This window comes from Blennius ocellaris (genome assembly GCF_963422515.1).
Source record: "Blennius ocellaris genome assembly, contig: SCAFFOLD_74, whole genome shotgun sequence".
NCBI lineage: Eukaryota > Metazoa > Chordata > Actinopteri > Blenniiformes > Blenniidae > Blennius > Blennius ocellaris.
Genome location: NW_027662030.1, coordinates 53,851 through 76,835, shown reverse-complemented (window position 1 = coordinate 76,835; position 22,985 = coordinate 53,851). Strand labels below are relative to the sequence as shown.

At 47.0% G+C, this 22,985-nt stretch overlaps 2 protein-coding genes across 2 annotated transcripts in view; both read left to right on the top strand.

Moving 5' to 3' along the window:
* Positions 1–6,431, top strand: part of LOC308148405 (IgGFc-binding protein-like) — a gene marked incomplete at both ends in the record, with an annotated part of 37,982 nt that extends 31,551 nt beyond the window's left edge. The window contains 13 exons of the mRNA XM_080521866.1: positions 290–433; positions 987–1,094; positions 1,802–1,971; positions 2,368–2,570; positions 2,710–2,854; positions 3,464–3,711; positions 3,809–3,986; positions 4,143–4,251; positions 4,491–4,585; positions 5,239–5,415; positions 5,550–5,758; positions 6,100–6,244; positions 6,427–6,431. Coding sequence (XP_080377992.1) covers positions 290–433; positions 987–1,094; positions 1,802–1,971; positions 2,368–2,570; positions 2,710–2,854; positions 3,464–3,711; positions 3,809–3,986; positions 4,143–4,251; positions 4,491–4,585; positions 5,239–5,415; positions 5,550–5,758; positions 6,100–6,244; positions 6,427–6,431 — 1,936 coding nt within the window. The remainder of the gene's footprint in view (positions 1–289; positions 434–986; positions 1,095–1,801; positions 1,972–2,367; positions 2,571–2,709; positions 2,855–3,463; positions 3,712–3,808; positions 3,987–4,142; positions 4,252–4,490; positions 4,586–5,238; positions 5,416–5,549; positions 5,759–6,099; positions 6,245–6,426) is intronic.
* zanl (zonadhesin, like) overlaps positions 1–22,985 on the top strand; it is a gene marked incomplete at both ends in the record, with an annotated part of 81,781 nt that overhangs the window by 35,820 nt on the left and 22,976 nt on the right. The window contains 24 exons of the mRNA XM_080521862.1: positions 6,705–7,484; positions 7,606–7,799; positions 7,898–8,039; positions 8,287–8,531; positions 9,087–9,235; positions 9,401–9,529; positions 9,664–9,802; positions 9,922–10,063; positions 10,259–10,458; positions 10,548–10,686; positions 11,435–11,551; positions 11,918–12,042; positions 12,732–12,877; positions 13,380–13,523; positions 14,099–14,206; positions 14,914–15,083; positions 15,479–15,681; positions 15,821–15,965; positions 20,690–20,883; positions 20,982–21,123; positions 21,391–21,635; positions 22,183–22,331; positions 22,497–22,625; positions 22,760–22,898. Coding sequence (XP_080377988.1) covers positions 6,705–7,484; positions 7,606–7,799; positions 7,898–8,039; positions 8,287–8,531; positions 9,087–9,235; positions 9,401–9,529; positions 9,664–9,802; positions 9,922–10,063; positions 10,259–10,458; positions 10,548–10,686; positions 11,435–11,551; positions 11,918–12,042; positions 12,732–12,877; positions 13,380–13,523; positions 14,099–14,206; positions 14,914–15,083; positions 15,479–15,681; positions 15,821–15,965; positions 20,690–20,883; positions 20,982–21,123; positions 21,391–21,635; positions 22,183–22,331; positions 22,497–22,625; positions 22,760–22,898 — 4,415 coding nt within the window. The remainder of the gene's footprint in view (positions 1–6,704; positions 7,485–7,605; positions 7,800–7,897; positions 8,040–8,286; positions 8,532–9,086; positions 9,236–9,400; positions 9,530–9,663; positions 9,803–9,921; positions 10,064–10,258; positions 10,459–10,547; positions 10,687–11,434; positions 11,552–11,917; positions 12,043–12,731; positions 12,878–13,379; positions 13,524–14,098; positions 14,207–14,913; positions 15,084–15,478; positions 15,682–15,820; positions 15,966–20,689; positions 20,884–20,981; positions 21,124–21,390; positions 21,636–22,182; positions 22,332–22,496; positions 22,626–22,759; positions 22,899–22,985) is intronic.

The following is a 22,985-nucleotide window of genomic DNA, read 5'->3' as shown; positions in this document are numbered from 1 at the left end:
TGTATTGTATTATAATATTCATCAAAATGACTTGGTTCTCCTCATTTTAATATCGATAAGAGAATATGCAGTTTGTGTAAAATGAGCCCAGCATCAGTGCAAAACAGCTGCAATGCTACAGATCATCTGTTTGTAATGAATCCTCTGGATCCTGCTATGGTCCTGTATGGCTCACGGATTACTCCTGAACAGTCGCACACATTTGTTAGAAGATCAGTGTTTGGTCCTGTAAATCTTCTTAAGACGTCTTCCTGAAAGCTGCTAATCCTTCTGGTGTCTGTGCCTGCAGCTCGTACTTCGACCAGATGTGCGGCCTGTGTGGAGACTACGATGGGAGACCAGAGAACGACTTCTCCAGACCAGATGGCTCTTTGGTGGGAAACGCCAACGACTTTGGGAACAGCTGGCAGACAGAAGAGGACGAAGACGACTCGTGAGTCTCTATACCTTCATCTGCATTCTGGCATCTGTGGAGGGATGGATGGATGGAAGGATGGATGGATGGATGGAAGGATGGATGGATGGATGGATGGATGGAAGGATGGGTGGATGGGTGGATGGATGTGTAAAGAGCTCACATATCTGTATTTTGGATTAAAAATATGTTTGTCACATGGAAGTGAAGCGTATTTTTTAATAGCTGATGTAGAATTACTAGATTCCAAATGTTTGTTTTTCCAGCTGCTTTATGTTTGTATGTTTGACGGCGAATGATATTAGAGTCTTATTTTAATTGTGAAGTTATGGGTGCATTCGTTCTTCTTATTTCTACAAACTGTGAATGAAAATGTCTTTGTTTTTGAGAGAACCTGCAGATTTACAAAATAACCGACAACCTTCTATTTGTCACTGATTTTTATAGAATAAAGACTGAGTGATAAAAGTATTACATGTGTGGATATTTGGGAGTTTCTACAATGTAGATTAAATAAATCACTTTGCAGTCAGAGCTGATTGAGAAACAATCTTTGTGTTGGTTTTACCAGGTGTACCGAAGGGTCTCAGCCTGACCCCGACTGTGACCCCAAGCTGGAGGCTGAGGTGGTGAAACCGGACAAATGTGGCAAAATTACTGCCACGACTGGACCCTTCAGGTGAGACCTGAACTCACCTGCTCCAGACATGACGTACATCTAAACCAGCCACAACCTTCTCCTCTGAGTCTTTTTCTCTTTCTCTTTTGATTTTGCTTTCTGCTTCTTATTGGACTTTATTTCCTCCACTGAACTCCAAAATATAAAACTTTGTACTTGCAGAGGCTCAGCTCTTCTTCCAAACATTGCAAAGAAAACTCAAACAATATTGCATCCAAACCCTCATTAAATCACTGTGTCTGCCCAATGATCCATCTCCAGCAGCATGAATTCAAGCTTATCACAGGCTGGCTGCACATGCAAGGTGACGCCTGATTGATTTTACGTGAGAGAACTCACGTGTAGTTTGAGCTTTGAAATCGCTGGCTTCCAGATCACTTTGTTTGGCTCTGGGTCCAAAGGTCCAAGCTGACCTGAGCCGCGTCAGCACTTGTTTATCTGTAAGGTGGGGCCGTATTACACTGGACAAAGGCTGTCTGATGGAGTGTGAACGCCTCAGTGGTCATTTACTACATGTTTTACTCCTGCACACTCCCGTTGGAGAACACCCTGTCCCTGAAGCCTTTCTTACAACAAACCATTCAAATCAGGCAGAGTTTGAAAAAGATTGGTTGACTTGGACAAAGTCCAGTGTTAAAAAGTGCCACGTCATGCAGTCGTTTCCAGTAGAAGGATGTGACCTGGATGGTTTTCCTGTGCTCTTTCAGGGAGTGTCACAAAGTGGTGGATCCCACGCCGTTCTTCCAGAGCTGTGTGTTTGACATGTGTCAGTTCTTCGGCCAGCAGCATGTGCTGTGCGACCAGCTGCAGGCCTACACGGACGCCTGCCTGAGCGCCGGAGCCAAAGTCCACCCGTGGAGGACTCCAGACTTCTGCCGTAAGTCCCCCGCACAGCAAGGTCCTCTTTACATCTCTGCACGTTACTCTACAATGTCATATTCTGCAAGAATAACTCCACACTGGAAAGGACATGTCAAATGAAATGAAGGTGGATTGTTGTTAACATGACTTTATGAGGTACCTTGAACCATCCTGAACCATCCTGTTCAAGGCTCCAGCACATATCATAACCATGACATCATTGCCAGCATACCTATGGACAAAGATTTGGCCCAAATAATTCTTCAAATGTGTTTTTTTGACTTCTTTTCTTAGAATTGGTGTCAGTTATCTAAAGATGTCCTTCCCCACACTAGCACAGCAGCTAACGGCACTCAGGTGTTAAACAGAAGAAGTTCACTGATTCACCTTTTTCCTCTTGTCCCCCTCGCAGCCCTGAAATGTCCTCCCGATAGTTCCTACTCCCTGTGTGTGAGCTCGTGTCCGGAGACGTGTCTGGGTGTGGTGGGACCACCAGGATGTGAGGACGTGTGTGTGGAGGGATGTCAGTGTGACCCAGGCTTCATCCTCAGCGATGACAAATGTGTGGCGCTGAAGGACTGCGGCTGTGTGGACCACAGTGGAAGTTATCACCCTGTGAGTGGAAACAGCCCCAAACAACAGCCCACACACACCTCATGGTCCCCCTGCCACATCCCACTGGTGACAGGGTGGCTGTATGACACAAGCAACCAGTGAAGGAGCATCCATGTGATTGGTGCTGTGTGTTTGTCAGGCGGGTGATGACTGGTACCTGGAGGGTTGTGAGCAGAAGTGTGAGTGTCTCAGTGGAGGTGTGATCCAGTGCCAGAACACCACCTGTGAACCAACGACTGAGAGCTGCCAGCTGCATGATGGACAATATGACTGTCGACCTCTCGGTACGTTCAACTCACAGGCTGTGAGCACATCCACACCAACCATCCCAGTCACAACCTTCCTGTACACAGGGCTATCACTCCATCCTGGTCTGAGGGGGTCCCTCCAGCAAGAACCACATTCATGGTTCATGTGTTTCTCCACAGAGTCCATGTCCTCACTGCTTCTGATCAGGTGTCCATAGTTGAGTCAGATTCTCCTCACTGCATGTCTGCTAGGTAGCGTCACCACGTGATGCTTCACGCTGTTTAGAAATCAATATGGCTGTCAGAACTGGACTGGAGGACTCTGAGACAGGAGGAAGTTTCTTAGTGTTCCACTTTCCAAAGAAACACAATGAGCTAACAAATGGTCTTCAACACTTCCTGCTAAAGCTGGATGTGGGATCAAGTGATCCTGTCACAAAGCATTGTGGGATGCAGATGAACCTGATCACTCTATTTCAGAATCTTCATGGAAATGGGACAGTGGGAGCTCTGGGTCAGAAACTATTCAGTCAGTTTACAATAAAGTGACATGGAAACACGGTTCTTCACAGACTGAGGTTCAAAATGTTGTTGGTTTGAGAAACCTCAGACACTGTTCAGCTGATTGCATATTTGTGTGGACAGGAAGTGGAATATGCTCCGCAAGCGGTGATCCTCACTACAACACCTTTGATAAACACACCCACCACTACATGGGGGCCTGCTCCTACACGCTCACCAAACCCTGCAACGCCTCCTCGGACATGCCCTACTTCACCGTGGACACTCAGAACGAGCACCGAGGAAGCAATAAGAAGGTTTCCTACGTCCGAGCTGTGGTGGTCAACGTGAACGGCATCACGTTCATTCTGGGTAAAGGGCGTAAAGTTCAGGTATGTATAACCTGTAACCTATAAATCTGAAGCTCTGCGTTATTCCTGCTGTTTGGGGAGAAACAGCTCAAATGTCATAAACTGTGTTGTTCTGCAGGTCAATGGGACAGCGGTCGTACCACCAGTCACTCACATCAGTGGAGTTAAGATCTACTTCAGTGGAAAGTTTGTTGTCCTTGAGACAACCTTCGGCCTGAGGGTGAGATTTGATGGGAACCACCACGCTGACGTCTCTGTGCCGACGTCCTACAGTGGCCTTCTGTGTGGCCTGTGTGGTAAGAATGATAACATCTCCATGTCCTCATGAGCTATTAAGCACATGAAGTGATTCCTTCTGCTTCCACTCAAGTTCAAGAGAATCACAAAACCTCTCCACAGACGTCCCTGAAAGTCTTTTGCCCAACTGAGCTCAGTGTTTGCTGCTCCAACAGGAAACTTTAATGGAAACTCCAAAGACGACAACCTGAAACCAGATAATACACCTGCTGCTAACACCAACGAGCTGGGAGAGAGCTGGCAGGTTCCTGACCCCCGGCCAGAGTGAGTCCCTCACTGCTCACCTGCTCATCGACACCACCCTCTGATCTGTACCCTGGATCAGAGATGTCAAACTCTTCTTAGCTTCAGTATAATAACCTACAAACACTGACAACTCAACAGCTTTTCTTTCTTTTTATAAAAAAAGTGCATTGACTGACACTCGTCATCAGGAGAAAATATGTGACAAATGTAGAAATGGACTTTTGACAGCTTTGAATAACACACCACTTTCTCTCCAGCTGTTCTCACGGAGGAGGAGAGGAAGACTGTGATGACAAAGTGGAGGAAGAAGCCCAGAAACCCACCAGCTGTGGAATGATCACTGATCCCACTGGTATGAAACACACACACACACACACACACACACACACACACACACACACACACACACACACACACACACACACACACACACACACACACACACACACACACACACACACACACACACACACACTCCGGAAAATGACCCCACGGGTGCAAATTTACACACTGTAGTACATCAAAATGACCAGTGTGGACGCTGTCCAAAACACACTTCTGAAAATTTTGACTGTATGAGGTCCATCAAAAAAATCACACTCGGCTAATCAGGAGGCCCTTTTCTATTGATTACAATGCTTGTACCTGTGGGGACTGGGTTTTGGGAAAAATTGGACCTCATGCGGTGAGTGAAATCTCAGGTTATGGTCCCCATCAGAACTGATATACACACACACACACACACACACACACACACACACACACACACACACACACACACACACACACACACACACACACACACACACACACACACACACACACACACACACACACACACACACACACACACACACACACACACACACACACACACACACAACTTGGGAATGCACTGTGTTGCTCAAGGAGCCTTCAACATAAATGGAAATAAAATCCAATGACCAACTGTCAATGAATCCCACCTTTTCATGTGGTTCTCCTCTCCTCTGGCTTCGTCCTCAGGCGTCTTTAAGCCCTGCCATGCTGTAGTACCTCCGGAGCCTTACTTTGGAAACTGCGTGTACGACATGTGTGCCACTGGAGGTGAGACGGTGGCGCTGTGCCAGGCCATCCAGACCTACGCCGACTTGTGCGCCGCTGCAGGAGTCAACATCGCATGGAGAAACAACACCTTCTGTCGTAAGTCTGACTGCTGCTCAGCTCATCACTGTGCAAGCTTACCAAGGACACCAAATCCTTTGAGTTTAGTGACACATGTAGTTTTTGAGGAGCCTGAAAGCAGCGGTTGAGCCCAACCTCTCCCCTCCTCCCAGCTGTGAAGTGCCCCTCAGGCAGTCATTACCGCCCGTGTGGCCCGGCCTGCTCCCAGCCCAGCTGTCAGAACCCTGCAGGACCCGGCGGTCCCTGTAACCAGCCCTGTGTGGAGGGATGCTTCTGCAACGAGGGCCTCATCCAGAGCGGAGACAAATGTGTGCCTCTGGACCAGTGTGGATGTACTGATGACGATGGGAACTACCGGCCGGTAAGTGTGCTTCAAGGCAGAGTCACAAACCTGATGCTGATAGTAGCTTTTAGTTTTGCACAGTATCAAACACAAAACAAGCACAGAGGTGAAAAGCCCTAATGGTTCATTTAAGCGTGGACTCTACAACTGCTGAGGATAAATCAGACTATAATAAAGAGTTTGACTACATTTTGTGGTAACGAGATGACAAACCTTCATTATTAAGACAATGACATTCATGGATTCAACCTTCAGCCAGTTCAGCCACATTGTGTTGAATAGTAATGAAATGCTGAATGAGAGACAATGAGGGTCACCAGCAAACACCAGTGACCTGCTGCTTTTGTGTGCATGTTCAGGTTGGAGACACTTGGTTCACGGAGTCGGACTGCTCTGAACGCTGTAAATGTGCCGGCAATCACAACATCACCTGCGAGCCGTGGCAGTGCAGTCCTGCACAGGAGTGCAAAGTGGTGGAGGGAGTGCTGGACTGTCACTCCACAGGTGAGGACGGAGGGTCCACACCTCCATCAATCAGGACAACAGGAAATACAATTACTAAAGGACACGAGTGGATACAAAATATGAAAACACATAAGCAAAAATACACATTTTATTCAATTTGTGTAGCAAGGTAAACAACAGTCTTCTCACGGAAATTTAACCACGAATTCCGAATAAGCAAGCATGAGCAATGGTAGAAAGGAAAAGAATGTCTTTTAAGCAGGAAAAAACCTGATCAACCAGACTGAGATGTGGAGGATTTCTGTAGAACCAGATTCAGAAGTAGTTCGGGGTGGGGGGGGGTCAAACACAACAAATCCACAACCAAGCCACCCAATAAATCTTTTTCTAGCTTCATTTTAAATGCAGTGCCTTTATAGTTTCATGATTCACTCGTCTTTTCCTGACAACAAATGTTTTTTCTTCCAGCAAACGTGTTGTTTTCTCTCTTTCTGTACAGAACCAACTCCTGGTCCCACCACTCCTAAACCCAGTCCTGGACCCACCACTCCTAAACCCAGTCCTGGACCCACCACTCCTAAACCCAGTCCTGGACCCACCACTCCTAAACCCAGTCCTGGACCCACCACTCCTGAACCCAGTCCTGGACCCACCACTCCTGAACCCAGTCCTGGACCCACCACTCCTAAACCCAGTCCTGGACCCACCACTCCTAAACCCAGTCCTGGACCCACCACTCCTAAACCCAGTCCTGGTCCCACCACTCCTGAACCCAGTCCTGGACCCACCACTCCTAAACCCAGTCCTGGACCCACCACTCCTAAACCCAGTCCTGGACCCACCACTCCTGAACCCAGTCCTGGTCCCACCACTCCTGAACCCAGTCCTGGACCCACCACTCCTAAACCCAGTCCTGGTCCCACCACTCCTGAACCCAGTCCTGGACCCACCACTCCTAAACCCAGTCCTGGTCCCACCACTCCTAAACCCAGTCCTGGACCCACCACTCCTAAACCCAGTCCTGGACCCACCACTCCTGAACCCAGTCCGGGACCCACCACTCCTAAACCCAGTCCTGGACCCACCACTCCTGAACCCAGTCCGGGACCCACCACTCCTAAACCCAGTCCTGGACCCACCACTCCTAAACCCAGTCCTGGACCCACCACTCCTAAACCCAGTCCTGGACCCACCACTCCTAAACCCAGTCCTGGACCCACCACTCCTAAACCCAGTCCTGGACCCACCACTCCTAAACCCACAACAACCAAGCCCCCCAGTAAGTGTTTTTGTAACTTAATTTTAAATACAGTGCATTTCTAAATTGCTGATTCAGCATTGTCTTTAAACACATAATTTGTTCTTCCAGTTGAAATGTGTTGTTTCCCCGTCCTGTCCAGATCCATGTCCTCCTGATGCAGAGTATATAGAGTGTGGTCCAGCTTGCATCCCTACGTGTCAGGAACCCTCTACCAACTGTACTGGCTCCTGTATCACTGGCTGTTTCTGCAAACCAGGGTTTGTCTTCAGGGGTCGTCGCTGTGTGCCACTGGAGAAATGTGGTTGTCTTGATGACCACAACAACTATTATGAGGTCAGTTGTCCCTCCTGTTATTTCTCAGGTCTCTCATTCATATTGATTTGAAGACAGAATAAGTGTGATTTCTGACACACTGTTAAATGTTGTTTCAGCCTGGTGAGGTTGTGCTTGGAGATGGATGCACCAAGCTGTGTCGCTGCGCTGGAAACTACACTCTGAACTGTGTTGATAACTCCTGTGACCCCTCAGAAGAATGCAGAGATGTCAATGGCGTTGCAGGATGTTATCCAAAGGGTATTTCTAACTTCTCAAGTCATTTTAGTTCAGCTTTGGTTTTGAGTGGCAGGAAGGTGACAGGAAGGTGGTGGTTAGTACCACACATCATGGTCCAGGTACAAACTGTGGATGGATGGATGGAGGGATGGATGGAGGGATGGATGGAGGGATGGATGGATGGAGGGACCAAATAACCAATCCAGTCACTGAGACACATTTATCTCAACATATCTTGTGATACAGTTTCTTCTTGTCCTTCTCTCAGATACAGCCATTTGCATAGCATCTGGTGATCCCCACTACACCACCTTTGACAGACGCAAGTACAACTTCATGGGCAACTGCAGCTACATCATGTCTGGGCCCTGCAATAAAACAGCGGTGCCCTACTTTGAAGTCCATGCAGACAATGAGAATCGCTTTAATCGACCCACCATTTCCTATGTAAAAGCGGTCCATGTGTACGTGCATGAAGTAAAGATCTCCATTCTCAAAGGCGGCACTGTGCAGGTAAGAAATGAGGGGAGGAACTGTGGAAGAGTCTTTTCAGCAGGAGAAAGGTTCCGCAGAACAGACTGATGCAGAACAGAGGGACAGAACAGAGCAAGAAAAAGTCATGATGATCATTAGCAACAATCATCAATATAACTTAGGCAGATAAACAGGACTTTAACTTCCACACATCTGCTGGAATGAAAGGACATCAGGAAGAGAGCACAGAACCCAGGAGCACTGTTAACTATCATAATGACATGCAGTGGTTACTTGTACACATGCATGGAAACGTTCAAGGCCTTGAAGGAGGTTTCCCTGCAAACAGCGTTTTTCTTCCTGGTTGCCTCTGAATGTGTACACGACAGAGAATTGTTGGATTTCAGACTAATTGAAGGCACTGTAAGTTAGTAATGTCCATCTTTGAAAACAAACGAGATATCCCGAGCTGTAGTAAACTCCAGAGAACTCGAGCTGAAGAGTCCTGACATGAAGTAGTGCAGGTTATACTCAGAGAAATGTTTTTTCCTCTGTAACCACATCATAGGATTCACATGTACTTTTCTTATTTAGGTGAACGGAACCAACGTCAACCTTCCTGTGAGTCCAGCTCCTGGTGTTTCTGTGTTGAAGTCAGGAAAGCACTACACTGTGACCCTGAGCTTTGGTGTGACTGTTCGCTATGATGGCAATCATTATATGGACATCAAAGTCATCAAAGAGTGAGTGAAAGCTGAACAGGATTTTCTCCACACTGTGTTACTACGTCCTTCTTACCCCAGGCAGAGATATCTGTTTGTAGTAGACCATCATCACATGGAGGTCTGAACCAAGTTGTGTCTCACGTCCAATAAAGTCACACTGACTTATTGTCCTTGAATTGGCAGCTTTCAAAACCAGCTTTGTGGACTGTGTGGAGATTATGATTTAAATGGGCAAAATGATTTCCGTAAACCTGATGGAAACTTGACGACCAACCCCAATGAATTTGGACACAGCTGGAACACTGACCCAGAGTAAGTACTGTAATCTATTGATGTGTTGATGTAATAAACTTTCAGGATTCATTACTTCAGTTAGAACAATGTGTTTTTGTAAAAGAGTTAGAAAGCTTCTCAGAGCTCCACTGAGCTGATCTCTGCACCAACAGGTGTAATAAGAAACCCAACACCACCATCCCGGGGTGCAGTCCAGACGAGCAGGAAGAGTATGAGAGCTCTGGACACTGCGGCATCCTGCTGGACAAGAACGGACCATTTGCTGTGTGTCACCGCAGAGTCAACCCCAATGTACGCACACACACACACACACACACACACACACACACACACACACACACACACACACACACACACACACACACACACACTAGAAAGAAGTGTCACTCAAACTGACTGTGTGTCCCCAGGACTATTTTAAAGACTGTGTCTTTGACCTCTGTGAGCTGGATGGAGCCAGGCCCATTCTGTGTGAAGCCATTGAAGCCTATGTGAATGAGTGTCAGGACCGAGGGGTCACCATCGGACCCTGGAGGAATGAGACCTTTTGCCGTGAGTGTTGGATTATTGATTGGATAAAGGGATGTGATGGGTTTTAATCTTGCAAGAACTGGAAACCAGTTAAATGGGCATCCTTGAAATGTTTGGTCCTTCAGGTTTCTGCTAGCAGGAAACCTTCAACCTCTTTTAAACCCTGTCTGAAGAGTTGTACCTCTAACATGGACTCCACCTGGTGTTGTCTGGCAGGACCCATATGCCCTCCTAACAGCCACTACCAGCCCTGTGCCGACCCATGTCAGGAGACCTGCTCTGGGAAACCTCCCTCCTGCAGTGGGCTGAAATGCTCTGAGGCCTGTGTGTGTGATCCTGGCTACGTCCTGAGTGCCGGCAAGTGTGTGAAGAAGACTTCCTGTGGCTGCAGACACTCCAATGGACAATACTACCAGGTACCCAGCAGTGGCTTGGTGTGTGTGTGTGTGTGTGTGTACTACTTTGAACCAGATAATACAATGTCTCTGTGTTGTTTGTGTCTCAGCCTGGAGAGGAGTTCTATGTGGAGGACTGTCAGCTCAAATGCAGATGTGATGCTCCCTTCATTACCTGCAAGGCATTTGATTGCCCCCCAATGCACGAGTGTAAAGTCCAGGATGGGGATCTGGGCTGCTATCCCTCAGGTAAGTCTCCCTCTATCCGGCAGACAGGTGGTCTCTGAGCTCTGTCCACCAAATGTACACAGTAGGATCCAGATCAGCTTGTGTTCTGACCCCTGTACTGAGGCTACAATAAGAGCAGATGACACTTTGAGGCCTTGGAGCTCCAGTCATTGTCAACAATTCCCCAATCACAAATACAATTATGTTCTGTGCATCCAATGTATTCTCAAAGATAGGCTCAACCTGGGCGTCTTTGAACCAAAGTCCCTTTAATCAGGCTTGTGACATGATAAGAAAAGCTTAAAGTATCTGCTCTTCCTAACTTGTGGTACATTTTCTACAAGAGCAGAACAGTGCCAACGAGCTAGCTTGCTCGCTGCTACTGGATTATTGGTAGCATGAAATACAAGCCATGATCTTCTTCCTGAGATGAATGTCTTTGTCCCAAGAAGGTAGAAGGTCTGAAGAGCGGCACTGTAGTGATGCTAGCAGATGTCCGACTGCACAAAAACATGAAATGTGGAGGTTTCCACTTTGAATCCTGCTTCTTACAAACATCAGGACTTTAGCTGAGTTTGGACTTAATCTGTTCTACTACAGCACAGGTCGACCGTCTTCAGGAGTATTTGACAAGTCCAGTGTCTGTGATGACGACACAGTTTAGCTGGGTTTGTGGTGAACAGTGAATGTTGAAGGCTCGACAAATGGATGCAGGATGTGGTGCAGCTTGGTGGAGTTGAGGCACCTTGTTCCTCTCTTTCTCTCTCAGGGTCTCAGGACTGTGTGGTTTCTGGAGATCCTCACTACACCACCTTTGATGACAAGTTCTATACCTTCATGGGAACCTGCACATATACACTGGCCAGAAACTGCAAGAATAACACAGGTAAGAAAGGTTGTCAATCTATTCATAGAGTCATAGGATTTATCATCAACAAACCTACGACAAGTTTCTTGAGAAATATTGTCGTACATATGGCGTCGTAATTAAAAACAGAAGACAATGTTAAACCACAGTGGATGTGACAGGTACACAGACACATTTTTACACAAAATGATAATAAGTATCTTGTGTCGGTGTAGATTCACTTTGAACGACGCGTTTAAAAAAACAATGTAAAGGTTTCTGTCAAAGTCTAAAGTCCACGTTTATCACAACAAGCACTTCAAGTCCAACTGAAACACTTAAAGAAAGCCGTCATATTCATATTCCACACAGTGTTTTGATGGGCTCTTGTTGGTTCCTGTGCAGGTCCGTTGTTCTCTGTGGAGGGGAAGAACGAGGAGAGGGGGGTAGCAGGTGTGTCCTACCTGAGGAAGCTCTACGTCACCGTGGATGGAGTCACAGTGACTCTGATGAAGGGCCGGAGAATTCTGGTCAGTAATCACAGAAACACTGGAAACAATCCCAGCAGCACGGGAAGAGGTTTTATCTCCATACGAGCAGAAAGCTTTTATAAGCTGTCAATAAGAGAAGTGGGGAGCTGATACATGTGCAGAGCTGGCCAGCTGGAGCTCCGTCACCATCAGCCCTAATCCTGCTCAGTCTTTAAATGACGTCTCAAAGCCTTGTTCTCTTCACCTTCTCACTTCATCCTCTTCTTTTCTTCCTCTTCAACACCACAATCCCAGAAGTCTACAGCTTTTCCTACGCTTGTTGTTTGATCTGTGGTCGGATCAAAGGATTTCACTGTCACTTAGTCTGAAATCCTTGAAATTGTAAAATTGAACCCTGTTGTTATAAAATGTTTGGAACCTTTTCATTTTAGCAGATTTTTTAAAGAGCAATAGCAAACATAACTATCTGCCACTTGTTGAGGGAAAGGGGAACCAAAATCACGTTCTTCTGTCAGAGAAGATGCTTTTGTTCCACTTATGTTGTCTTTTCTTACGTGTACAAAGCATATAATCCAATTTGTAGTTTCTATTATTATGACAAGTGTGGCATGTTTTCAGAATCCTGCACAACATGTACATTTCTCAATGTCCAGCTTGACTTGAACATGAAAGGATTGTTTGTATGATCTCACTTTAATATTCTCTGTTTGTGTGTCTCTGTGGGACAGGTGAATGGTGTCCGGGTGGCCCTCCCTCACTCCCTGCCCCCCCTCATGTCTCTGAGCATCGCCGGCCAGTTTGTCACCCTGCAGACCTCCTTCGGTCTGAGGGTCCGCTGGGATGGAAACCATTACGCCCAGATCTCAGTGCCCAGGTGAGGCTCTAGTGTCTGATTATGTCAGATGAACCAAGCACTTTGAATTTCTTTAGCTGTTGGCTTTGTGCTATAAACATTTCCAAAGTTTTTTTGCTACTTCGGAACAATACAAACTATTGAACACAAACACTGTAAAAGAGTCAAAACCGTGAGAACATGTTGAAAGGAAGTGTATGAATGAGTCAAGAAGACAAAACCAGGAATATAAAGTGTATTGTATTATAATATTCATCAAAATGACTTGGTTCTCCTCATTTTAATATCGATAAGAGAATATGCAGTTTGTGTAAAATGAGCCCAGCATCAGTGCAAAACAGCTGCAATGCTACAGATCATCTGTTTGTAATGAATCCTCTGGATCCTGCTATGGTCCTGTATGGCTCACTGATTACTCCTGAACAGTCGCACACATTTGTTAGAAGATCAGTGTTTGGTCCTGTAAATCTTCTTAAGACGTCTTCCTGAAAGCTGCTAATCCTTCTGGTGTCTGTGCCTGCAGCTCGTACTTCGACCAGATGTGCGGCCTGTGTGGAGACTACGATGGGAGACCAGAGAACGACTTCTCCAGACCAGATGGCTCTGTGGTGGGAAACGCCAACGACTTTGGGAACAGCTGGCAGACAGAAGAGGACGAAGACGACTCGTGAGTCTCTATACCTTCATCTGCATTCTGGCATCTGTGGAGGGATGGATGAAAGGATGGATGGATGGATGGGTGGATGGATGGATGGATGGAAGGGTGGATGGATGGATGGAAGGATGGATGGATGGATGGGTGGATGGGTGGATGGATGTGTAAAGAGCTCACATATCTGTATTTTGGATTAAAAATATGTTTGTCACATGGAAGTGAAGCGTATTTTTTAATAGCTGATGTAGAATTACTAGATTCCAAATGTTTGCATTTTTCCAGCTGCTTTATGTTTGTATGTTTGACGGCGAATGATATTAGAGTCTTATTTTAATTGTGAAGTTATGGGTGCATTCGTTCTTCTTATTTCTACAAACTGTGAATGAAAATGTCTTTGTTTTTGAGAGAACCTGGAGATTTACAAAATAACCGACAACCTTCTATTTGTCACTGATTTTTATAGAATAAAGACTGAGTGATAAAAGTATTACATGTGTGGATATTTGGGAGTTTCTACAATGTAGATTAAATAAATCACTTTGCAGTCAGAGCTGATTGAGAAACAATCTTTGTGTTGGTTTGACCAGGTGTACCGAAGGGTCTCAGCCTGACCCCGACTGTGACCCCAAGCTGGAGGCTGAGGTGGTGAAACCGGACAAATGTGGCAAAATTACTGCCACGACTGGACCCTTCAGGTGAGACCTGAACTCACCTGCTCCAGACATGACGTACATCTAAACCAGCCACAACCTTCTCCTCTGAGTCTTTTTCTCTTTCTCTTTTGATTTTGCTTTCTGCTTCTTATTGGACTTTATTTCCTCCACTGAACTCCAAAATATAAAACTTTGTACTTGCAGAGGCTCAGCTCTTCTTCCAAACATTGCAAAGAAAACTCAAACAATATTGCATCCAAACCCTCATTAAATAACTGTGTCTGCCCAATGATCCATCTCCAGCAGCATGAATTCAAGCTTATCACAGGCTGGCTGCACATGCAAGGTGACGCCTGATTGATTTTACGTGAGAGAACTCACGTGTAGTTTGAGCTTTGAAATTGCTGGCTTCCAGATCACTTTGTTTGGCTCTGGGTCCAAAGGTCCAAGCTGACCTGAGCCGCGTCAGCACTTGTTTATCTGTAAGGTGGGGCCGTATTACACTGGACAAAGGCTGTCTGATGGAGTGTGAACGCCTCAGTGGTCATTTACTACATGTTTTACTCCTGCACACTCCCGTTGGAGAACACCCTGTCCATGAAGCCTTTCTTACAACAAATCATTCAAATCAGGCAGAGTTTGAAAAAGATTGGTTGACTTGGACAAAGTCCAGTGCTAAAAAGTACCACGTCATGCAGTCGTTTCCAGTAGAAGGATGTGACCTGGATGGTTTTCCTGTGCTCTTTCAGGGAGTGTCACAAAGTGGTGGATCCCACGCCGTTCTTCCAGAGCTGTGTGTTTGACATGTGTCAGTTCTTCGGCCAGCAGCATGTGCTGTGCGACCAGCTGCAGGCCTACACGGACGCCTGCCTGAGCGCCGGAGCCAAAGTCCACCCGTGGAGGACTCCAGACTTCTGCCGTAAGTCCCCCGCACAGCAGGGTCCTCTTTACATCTCTGCACGTTACTCTGCAATGTCATATTCTGCAAGAATAACTCCACACTGGAAAGGACATGTCAAATGAAATGAAGATGGATTGTTGTTAACATGACTTTATGAGGTACCTTGAACCATCCTGAACCATCCTGTTCAAGGCTCCAGCACATATCATAACCATGACATCATTGCCAGCATACCTATGGACAAAGATTTGGCCCAAATAATTCTTCAAATGTGTTTTTTTGACTTCTTTTCTAGAATTGGTGTCAGTTATCTAAAGATGTCCTTCCCCACACTAGCACAGCAGCTAACGACACTCAGGTGTTAAACAGAAGAAGTTCACTGATTCACCTTTTTCCTCTTGTCCCCCTCGCAGCCCTGAAATGTCCTCCCGATAGTTCCTACTCCCTGTGTGTGAGCTCGTGTCCGGAGACGTGTCTGGGTGTGGTGGGACCACCAGGATGTGAGGACGTGTGTGTGGAGGGATGTCAGTGTGACCCAGGCTTCATCCTCAGCGATGACAAATGCGTGGCGCTGAAGGACTGCGGCTGTGTGGACCACAGTGGAAGTTATCACCCTGTGAGTGGAAACAGCCCCAAACAACAGCCCACACACACCTCATGGTCCCCCGGCCACATCCCACTGGTGGCAGGGTGGCTGTATGACACAAGCAACCAGTGAAGGAGCATCCATGTGATTGGTGCTGTGTGTTTGTCAGGCGGGTGATGACTGGTACCTGGAGGGTTGTGAGCAGAAGTGTGAGTGTCTCAGTGGAGGTGTGATCCAGTGCCAGAACACCACCTGTGAACCAACGACTGAGAGCTGCCAGCTGCATGACGGACAATATGACTGTCGACCTCTCGGTACGTTCAACTCACAGGCTGTGAGCACATCCACACCAACCATCCCAGTCACAACCTTCCTGTACACAGGGCTATCACTCCATCCTGGTCTGAGGGGGTCCCTCCAGCAAGAACCACATTCATGGTTCATGTGTTTCTCCACAGAGTCCATGTCCTCACTGGTTCTGATCCGGTGTCCATAGTTGAGTCAGATTCTCCTCACTGCATGTCTGCTAGGTAGCGTCACCACGTGATGCTTCACGCTGTTTAGAGATCAATATGGCTGTCAGAACTGGACTGGAGGACTCTGAAACAGGAGGAAGTTTCTTAGTGTTCCACTTTCCAAAGAAACACAATGAGCTAACAAATGGTCTTCAACACTTCCTGCTAAAGCTGGATGTGGGATCAAGTGATCCTGTCACAAAGCATTGTGGGATGCAGATGAACCTGATCACTCTATTTCAGAATCTTCATGGAAATGGGACAGTGGGAGCTCTGGGTCAGAAACTATTCAGTCAGTTTACAATAAAGTGACATGGAAACACGGTTCTTCACAGACTGAGGTTCAAAATGTTGTTGGTTTGAGAAACCTCAGACACTGTTCAGCTGATTGCATATTTGTGTGGACAGGAAGTGGAATATGCTCCGCAAGCGGTGATCCTCACTACAACACCTTTGATAAACACACCCACCACTACATGGGGGCCTGCTCCTACACACTCACCAAACCCTGCAACGCCTCCTCGGACATGCCCTACTTCACCGTGGACACTCAGAACGAGCACCGAGGAAGCAATAAGAAGGTTTCCTACGTCCGAGCTGTGGTGGTCAACGTGAACGGCATCACGTTCATTCTGGGTAAAGGGCGTAAAGTTCAGGTATGTATAACCTGTAACCTATAAATCTGAAGCTCTGCGTTATTCCTGCTGTTTGGGGAGAAACAGCTCAAATGTCATAAACTGTGTTGTTCTGCAGGTCAATGGGACAGCGGTCGTACCACCAGTCACTCACATCAGTGGAGTTAAGATCTACTTCAGTGGAAAGTTTGTTGTCCTTGAGACAACCTTCGGCCTGAGGGTGAGATTTGATGGGAACCACCACGCTGACGTCTCTGTGCCGACGTCCTACAGTGGCCTTCTGTGTGGCCTGTGTGGTAAGAATGATAACATCTCCATGTCCTCATGAGCTATTAAGCACATGAAGTGATTCCTTCTGCTTCCACTCAAGTTCAAGAGAATCACAAAACCTCTCCACAGACGTCCCTGAAAGTCTTTTGCCCAACTGATCTCAGTGTTTGCTGCTCCAACAGGAAACTTTAATGGAAACTCCAAAGACGACAACCTGAAACCAGATAATACACCTGCTGCTAACACCAACGAGCTGGGAGAGAGCTGGCAGGTTCCTGACCCCCGGCCAGAGTGAGTCCCTCACTGCTCACCTGCTCATCGACACCACCCTCTGATCTGTACCCTGGATCAGAGATGTCAAACTCTTCTTAGCTTCAGTATAATAACCTACAAACACTGACAACTCAACAGCTTTTCTTTCTTTTTATAAAAAAAGTGCATTGACTGACACTCGTCATCAGGAGAAAATATGTGACAAATGTAGAAATGGACTTTTGACAGCTTTGAATAACACACCACTTTCTCTCCAGCTGTTCTCACGGAGGAGGAGAGGAAGACTGTGATGACAAAGTGGAGGAAGAAGCCCAGAAACCCACCAGCTGTGGAATGATCACTGATCCCACTGGTATGAAACACACACACACACACACACACACACACACACACACACACACACACACACACACACACACACACACACACACACACACACACACACACACACACACACACACACACACACACACACACACACACACATACACACACACACACACACACACACACACACACACACACTCCGGAAAATGACCCCACGGGTGCAAATTTACACACTGTAGTACATCAAAATGACCAGTGGGGACGCTGTCCAAAACACACTTCTGAAAATTTTGACTGCATGAGGTCCATCAAAAAAATCACACTCGGCTAATCAGGAGGCCCTTTTCTATTGATTACAATGCTTGTACCTGTGGGGACTGGGTTTTGGGAAAAATTGGACCTCATGCGGTGAGTGAAATCTCAGGTTATGGTCCCCATAAGAACTGATATACACACACACACACACACACACACACACACACACACACACACACACACACACACACACACACACACACACACACACACACACACACACACACACACACACACACACAACTTGGGAATGCACTGTGTTGCTCAAGGAGCCTTCAACATAAATGGAAATAAAATCCAATGACCAACTGTCAATGAATCCCACCTTTTCATGTGGTTCTCCTCTCCTCTGGCTTCGTCCTCAGGCATCTTTAAGCCCTGCCATGCTGTAGTACCTCCGGAGCCTTACTTTGGAAACTGCGTGTACGACATGTGTGCCACTGGAGGTGAGACGGTGGCGCTGTGCCAGGCCATCCAGACCTACGCCGACTTGTGCGCCGCTGCAGGAGTCAACATCGCATGGAGAAACAACACCTTCTGTCGTAAGTCTGACTGCTGCTCAGCTCATCACTGTGCAAGCTTACCAAGGACACCAAATCCTTTGAGTTTAGTGACACATGTAGTTTTTGAGGAGCCTGAAAGCAGCGGTTGAGCCCAACCTCTCCCCTCCTCCCAGCTGTGAAGTGCCCCTCAGGCAGTCATTACCGCCCGTGTGGCCCGGCCTGCTCCCAGCCCAGCTGTCAGAACCCTGCAGGACCCGGCGGTCCCTGTAACCAGCCCTGTGTGGAGGGATGCTTCTGCAACGAGGGCCTCATCCAGAGCGGAGACAAATGTGTGCCTCTGGACCAGTGTGGATGTACTGATGACGATGGGAACTACCGGCCGGTAAGTGTGCTTCAAGGCAGAGTCACAAACCTGATGCTGATAGTAGCTTTTAGTTTTGCACAGTATCAAACACAAAACAAGCACAGAGGTGAAAAGCCCTAATGGTTCATTTAAGCGTGGACTCTACAACTGCTGAGGATAAATCAGACTATAATAAAGAGTTTGACTACATTTTGTGGTAACGAGATGACAAACCTTCATTATTAAGACAATGACATTCATGGATTCAACCTTCAGCCAGTTCAGCCACATTGTGTTGAATAGTAATGAAATGCTGAATGAGAGACAATGAGGGTCACCAGCAAACACCAGTGACCTGCTGCTTTTGTGTGCATGTTCAGGTTGGAGACACTTGGTTCACGGAGTCGGACTGCTCTGAACGCTGTAAATGTGCCGGCAATCACAACATCACCTGCGAGCCGTGGCAGTGCAGTCCTGCACAGGAGTGCAAAGTGGTGGAGGGAGTGCTGGACTGTCACTCCACAGGTGAGGACGGAGGGTCCACACCTCCATCAATCAGGACAACAGGAAATACAATTACTAAAGGACACGAGTAGATACAAAATATGAAAACACATAAGCAAAAATACACATTTTATTCAATTTGTGTAGCAAGGTAAACAACAGTCTTCTCACGGAAATTTAACCACGAATTCCGAATAAGCAAGCATGAGCAATGGTAGAAAGGAAAAGAATGTCTTTTAAGCAGGAAAAAACCTGATCAACCAGACTGAGATGTGGAGGATTTCTGTAGAACCAGATTCAGAAGTAGTTCGGGGTGGGGGGGGGTCAAACACAACAAATCCACAACCAAGCCACCCAATAAATCTTTTTCTAGCTTCATTTTAAATGCAGTGCCTTTATAGTTTCATGATTCACTCGTCTTTTCCTGACAACAAATGTTTTTTCTTCCAGCAAACGTGTTGTTTTCTCTCTTTGTACAGAACCAACTCCTGGACCCACCACTCCTAAACCCAGTCCTGGACCCACCACTCCTAAACCCAGTCCTGGACCCACCACTCCTAAACCCAGTCCTGGTCCCACCACTCCTAAACCCAGTCCTGGACCCACCACTCCTGAACCCAGTCCTGGACCCACCACTCCTGAACCCAGTCCTGGACCCACCACTCCTAAACCCAGTCCTGGACCCACCACTCCTAAACCCAGTCCTGGACCCACCACTCCTAAACCCAGTCCTGGACCCACCACTCCTAAACCCAGTCCTGGACCCACCACTCCTGAACCCAGTCCTGGACCCACCACTCCTAAACCCAGTCCTGGACCCACCACTCCTATACCCAGTCCTGGTCCCACCACTCCTGAACCCAGTCCTGGACCCACCACTCCTAAACCCAGTCCTGGACCCACCACTCCTAAACCCAGTCCTGGACCCACCACTCCTGAACCCAGTCCTGGTCCCACCACTCCTGAACCCAGTCCTGGACCCACCACTCCTAAACCCAGTCCTGGTCCCACCACTCCTGAACCCAGTCCTGGACCCACCACTCCTAAACCCAGTCCTGGTCCCACCACTCCTAAACCCAGTCCTGGACCCACCACTCCTAAACCCAGTCCTGGACCCACCACTCCTGAACCCAGTCCTGGACCCACCACTCCTAAACCCAGTCCTGGACCCACCACTCCTAAACCCAGTCCTGGACCCACCACTCCTAAACCCACAACAACCAAGCCCCCCAGTAAGTGTTTTTGTAACTTAATTTTAAATACAGTGCATTTCTAAATTGCTGATTCAGCATTGTCTTTAAACACATCATTTGTTCTTCCAGTTGAAATGTGTTGTTTCCCCGTCCTGTCCAGATCCATGTCCTCCTGATGCAGAGTATATAGAGTGTGGTCCAGCTTGCATCCCTACGTGTCAGGAACCCTCTACCAACTGTACTGGCTCCTGTATCACTGGCTGTTTCTGCAAACCAGGGTTTGTCTTCAGGGGTCGTCGCTGTGTGCCACTGGAGAAATGTGGTTGTCTTGATGACCACAACAACTATTATGAGGTCAGTTGTCCCTCCTGTTATTTCTCAGTGCTCTCATTCATATTGATTTGAAGACAGAATAAGTGTGATTTCTGACACACTGTTAAATGTTGTTTCAGCCTGGTGAGGTTGTGCTTGGAGATGGATGCACCAAGCTGTGTCGCTGCGCTGGAAACTACACTCTGAACTGTGTTGATAACTCCTGTGACCCCTCAGAAGAATGCAGAGATGTCAATGGCGTTGCAGGATGTTATCCAAAGGGTATTTCTAACTTCTCAAGTCATTTTAGTTCAGCTTTGGTTTTGAGTGGCAGGAAGGTGACAGGAAGGTGGTGGTTAGTACCACACATCATGGTCCAGGTACAAACTGTGGATGGATGGAGGGAGGTATGGATGGAGGGATGGATGGATGGATGGAGGGATGGATGGAGGGATGGATGGATGGAGGGACCAAATAACCAATCCAGTCACTGAGACACATTTATCTCAACATATCTTGTGATACAGTTTCTTCTTGTCCTTCTCTCAGATACAGCCATTTGCATAGCATCTGGTGATCCCCACTACACCACCTTTGACAGACGCAAGTACAACTTCATGGGCAACTGCAGCTACATCATGTCTGGTCCCTGCAATAAAACAGCTGTGCCCTACTTTGAAGTCCATGCAGACAATGAGAATCGCTTTAATCGACCCACCATTTCCTATGTAAAAGCGGTCCATGTGTACGTGCATGAAGTAAAGATCTCCATTCTCAAAGGCGGCACTGTGCAGGTAAGAAATGAGGGGAGGAACTGTGGAAGAGTCTTTTCAGCAGGAGAAAGGTTCCGCAGAACAGACTGATGCAGAACAGAGGGACAGAACAGAGCAAGAAAAAGTCATGATGATCATTAGCAACAATCATCAATATAACTTAGGCAGATAAACAGGACTTTAACTTCCACACATCTGCTGGAATGAAAGGACATCAGGAAGAGAGCACAGAACCCAGGAGCACTGTTAACTATCATAATGACATGCAGTGGTCACATGCATGGAAACGTTCAAGGCCTTGAAGGAGGTTTCCCTGCAAACAGCGTTTTTCTTCCTGGTTGCCTCTGAATGTCTACACGACAGAGAATTGTTGGATTTCAGACTAATTGAAGGCACTGTAAGTTAGTAATGTCCATCTTTGAAAACAAACGAGATATCCCGAGCTGTAGTAAACTCCAGAGAACTCGAGCTGAAGAGTCCTGACATGAAGTAGTGCAGGTTATACTCAGAGAAATGTTTTTTCCTCTGTAACCACATCATAGGATTCACATGTACTTTTCTTATTCAGGTGAACGGAACCAACGTCAACCTTCCTGTGAGTCCAGCTCCTGGTGTTTCTGTGTTGAAGTCAGGAAAGCACTACACTGTGACCCTGAACTTTGGTGTGACTGTTCGCTATGATGGCAATCATTATATGGACATCAAAGTCATCAAAGAGTGAGTGAAAGCTGAACAGGATTTTCTCCACACTGTGTTACTACGTCCTTCTTACCCCAGGCAGAGATATCTGTTTGTAGTAGACCATCATCACATGGAGGTCTGAACCAAGTTGTGTCTCACGTCCAATAAAGTCACACTGACTTATTGTCCTTGAATTGGCAGCTTTCAAAACCAGCTTTGTGGACTGTGTGGAGATTATGATTTAAATGGGCAAAATGATTTCCGTAAACCTGATGGAAACTTGACGACCAACCCCAATGAATTTGGACACAGCTGGAACACTGACCCAGAGTAAGTACTGTAATCTATTGATGTGTTGATGTAATAAACTTTCAGGATTCATTACTTCAGTTAGAACAATGTGTTTTTGTAAAAGAGTTAGAAAGCTTCTCAGAGCTCCACTGAGCTGATCTCTGCACCAACAGGTGTAATAAGAAACCCAACACCACCATCCCGGGGTGCAGTCCAGACGAGCAGGAAGAGTATGAGAGCTCTGGACACTGCGGATTCCTGCTGGACAAGAACGGACCATTTGCTGTGTGTCACCGCAGAGTCAACCCCAATGTACGCACACACACACACACACACACACACACACACACACACACACACACACACACACTAGAAAGAAGTGTCACTCAAACTGACTGT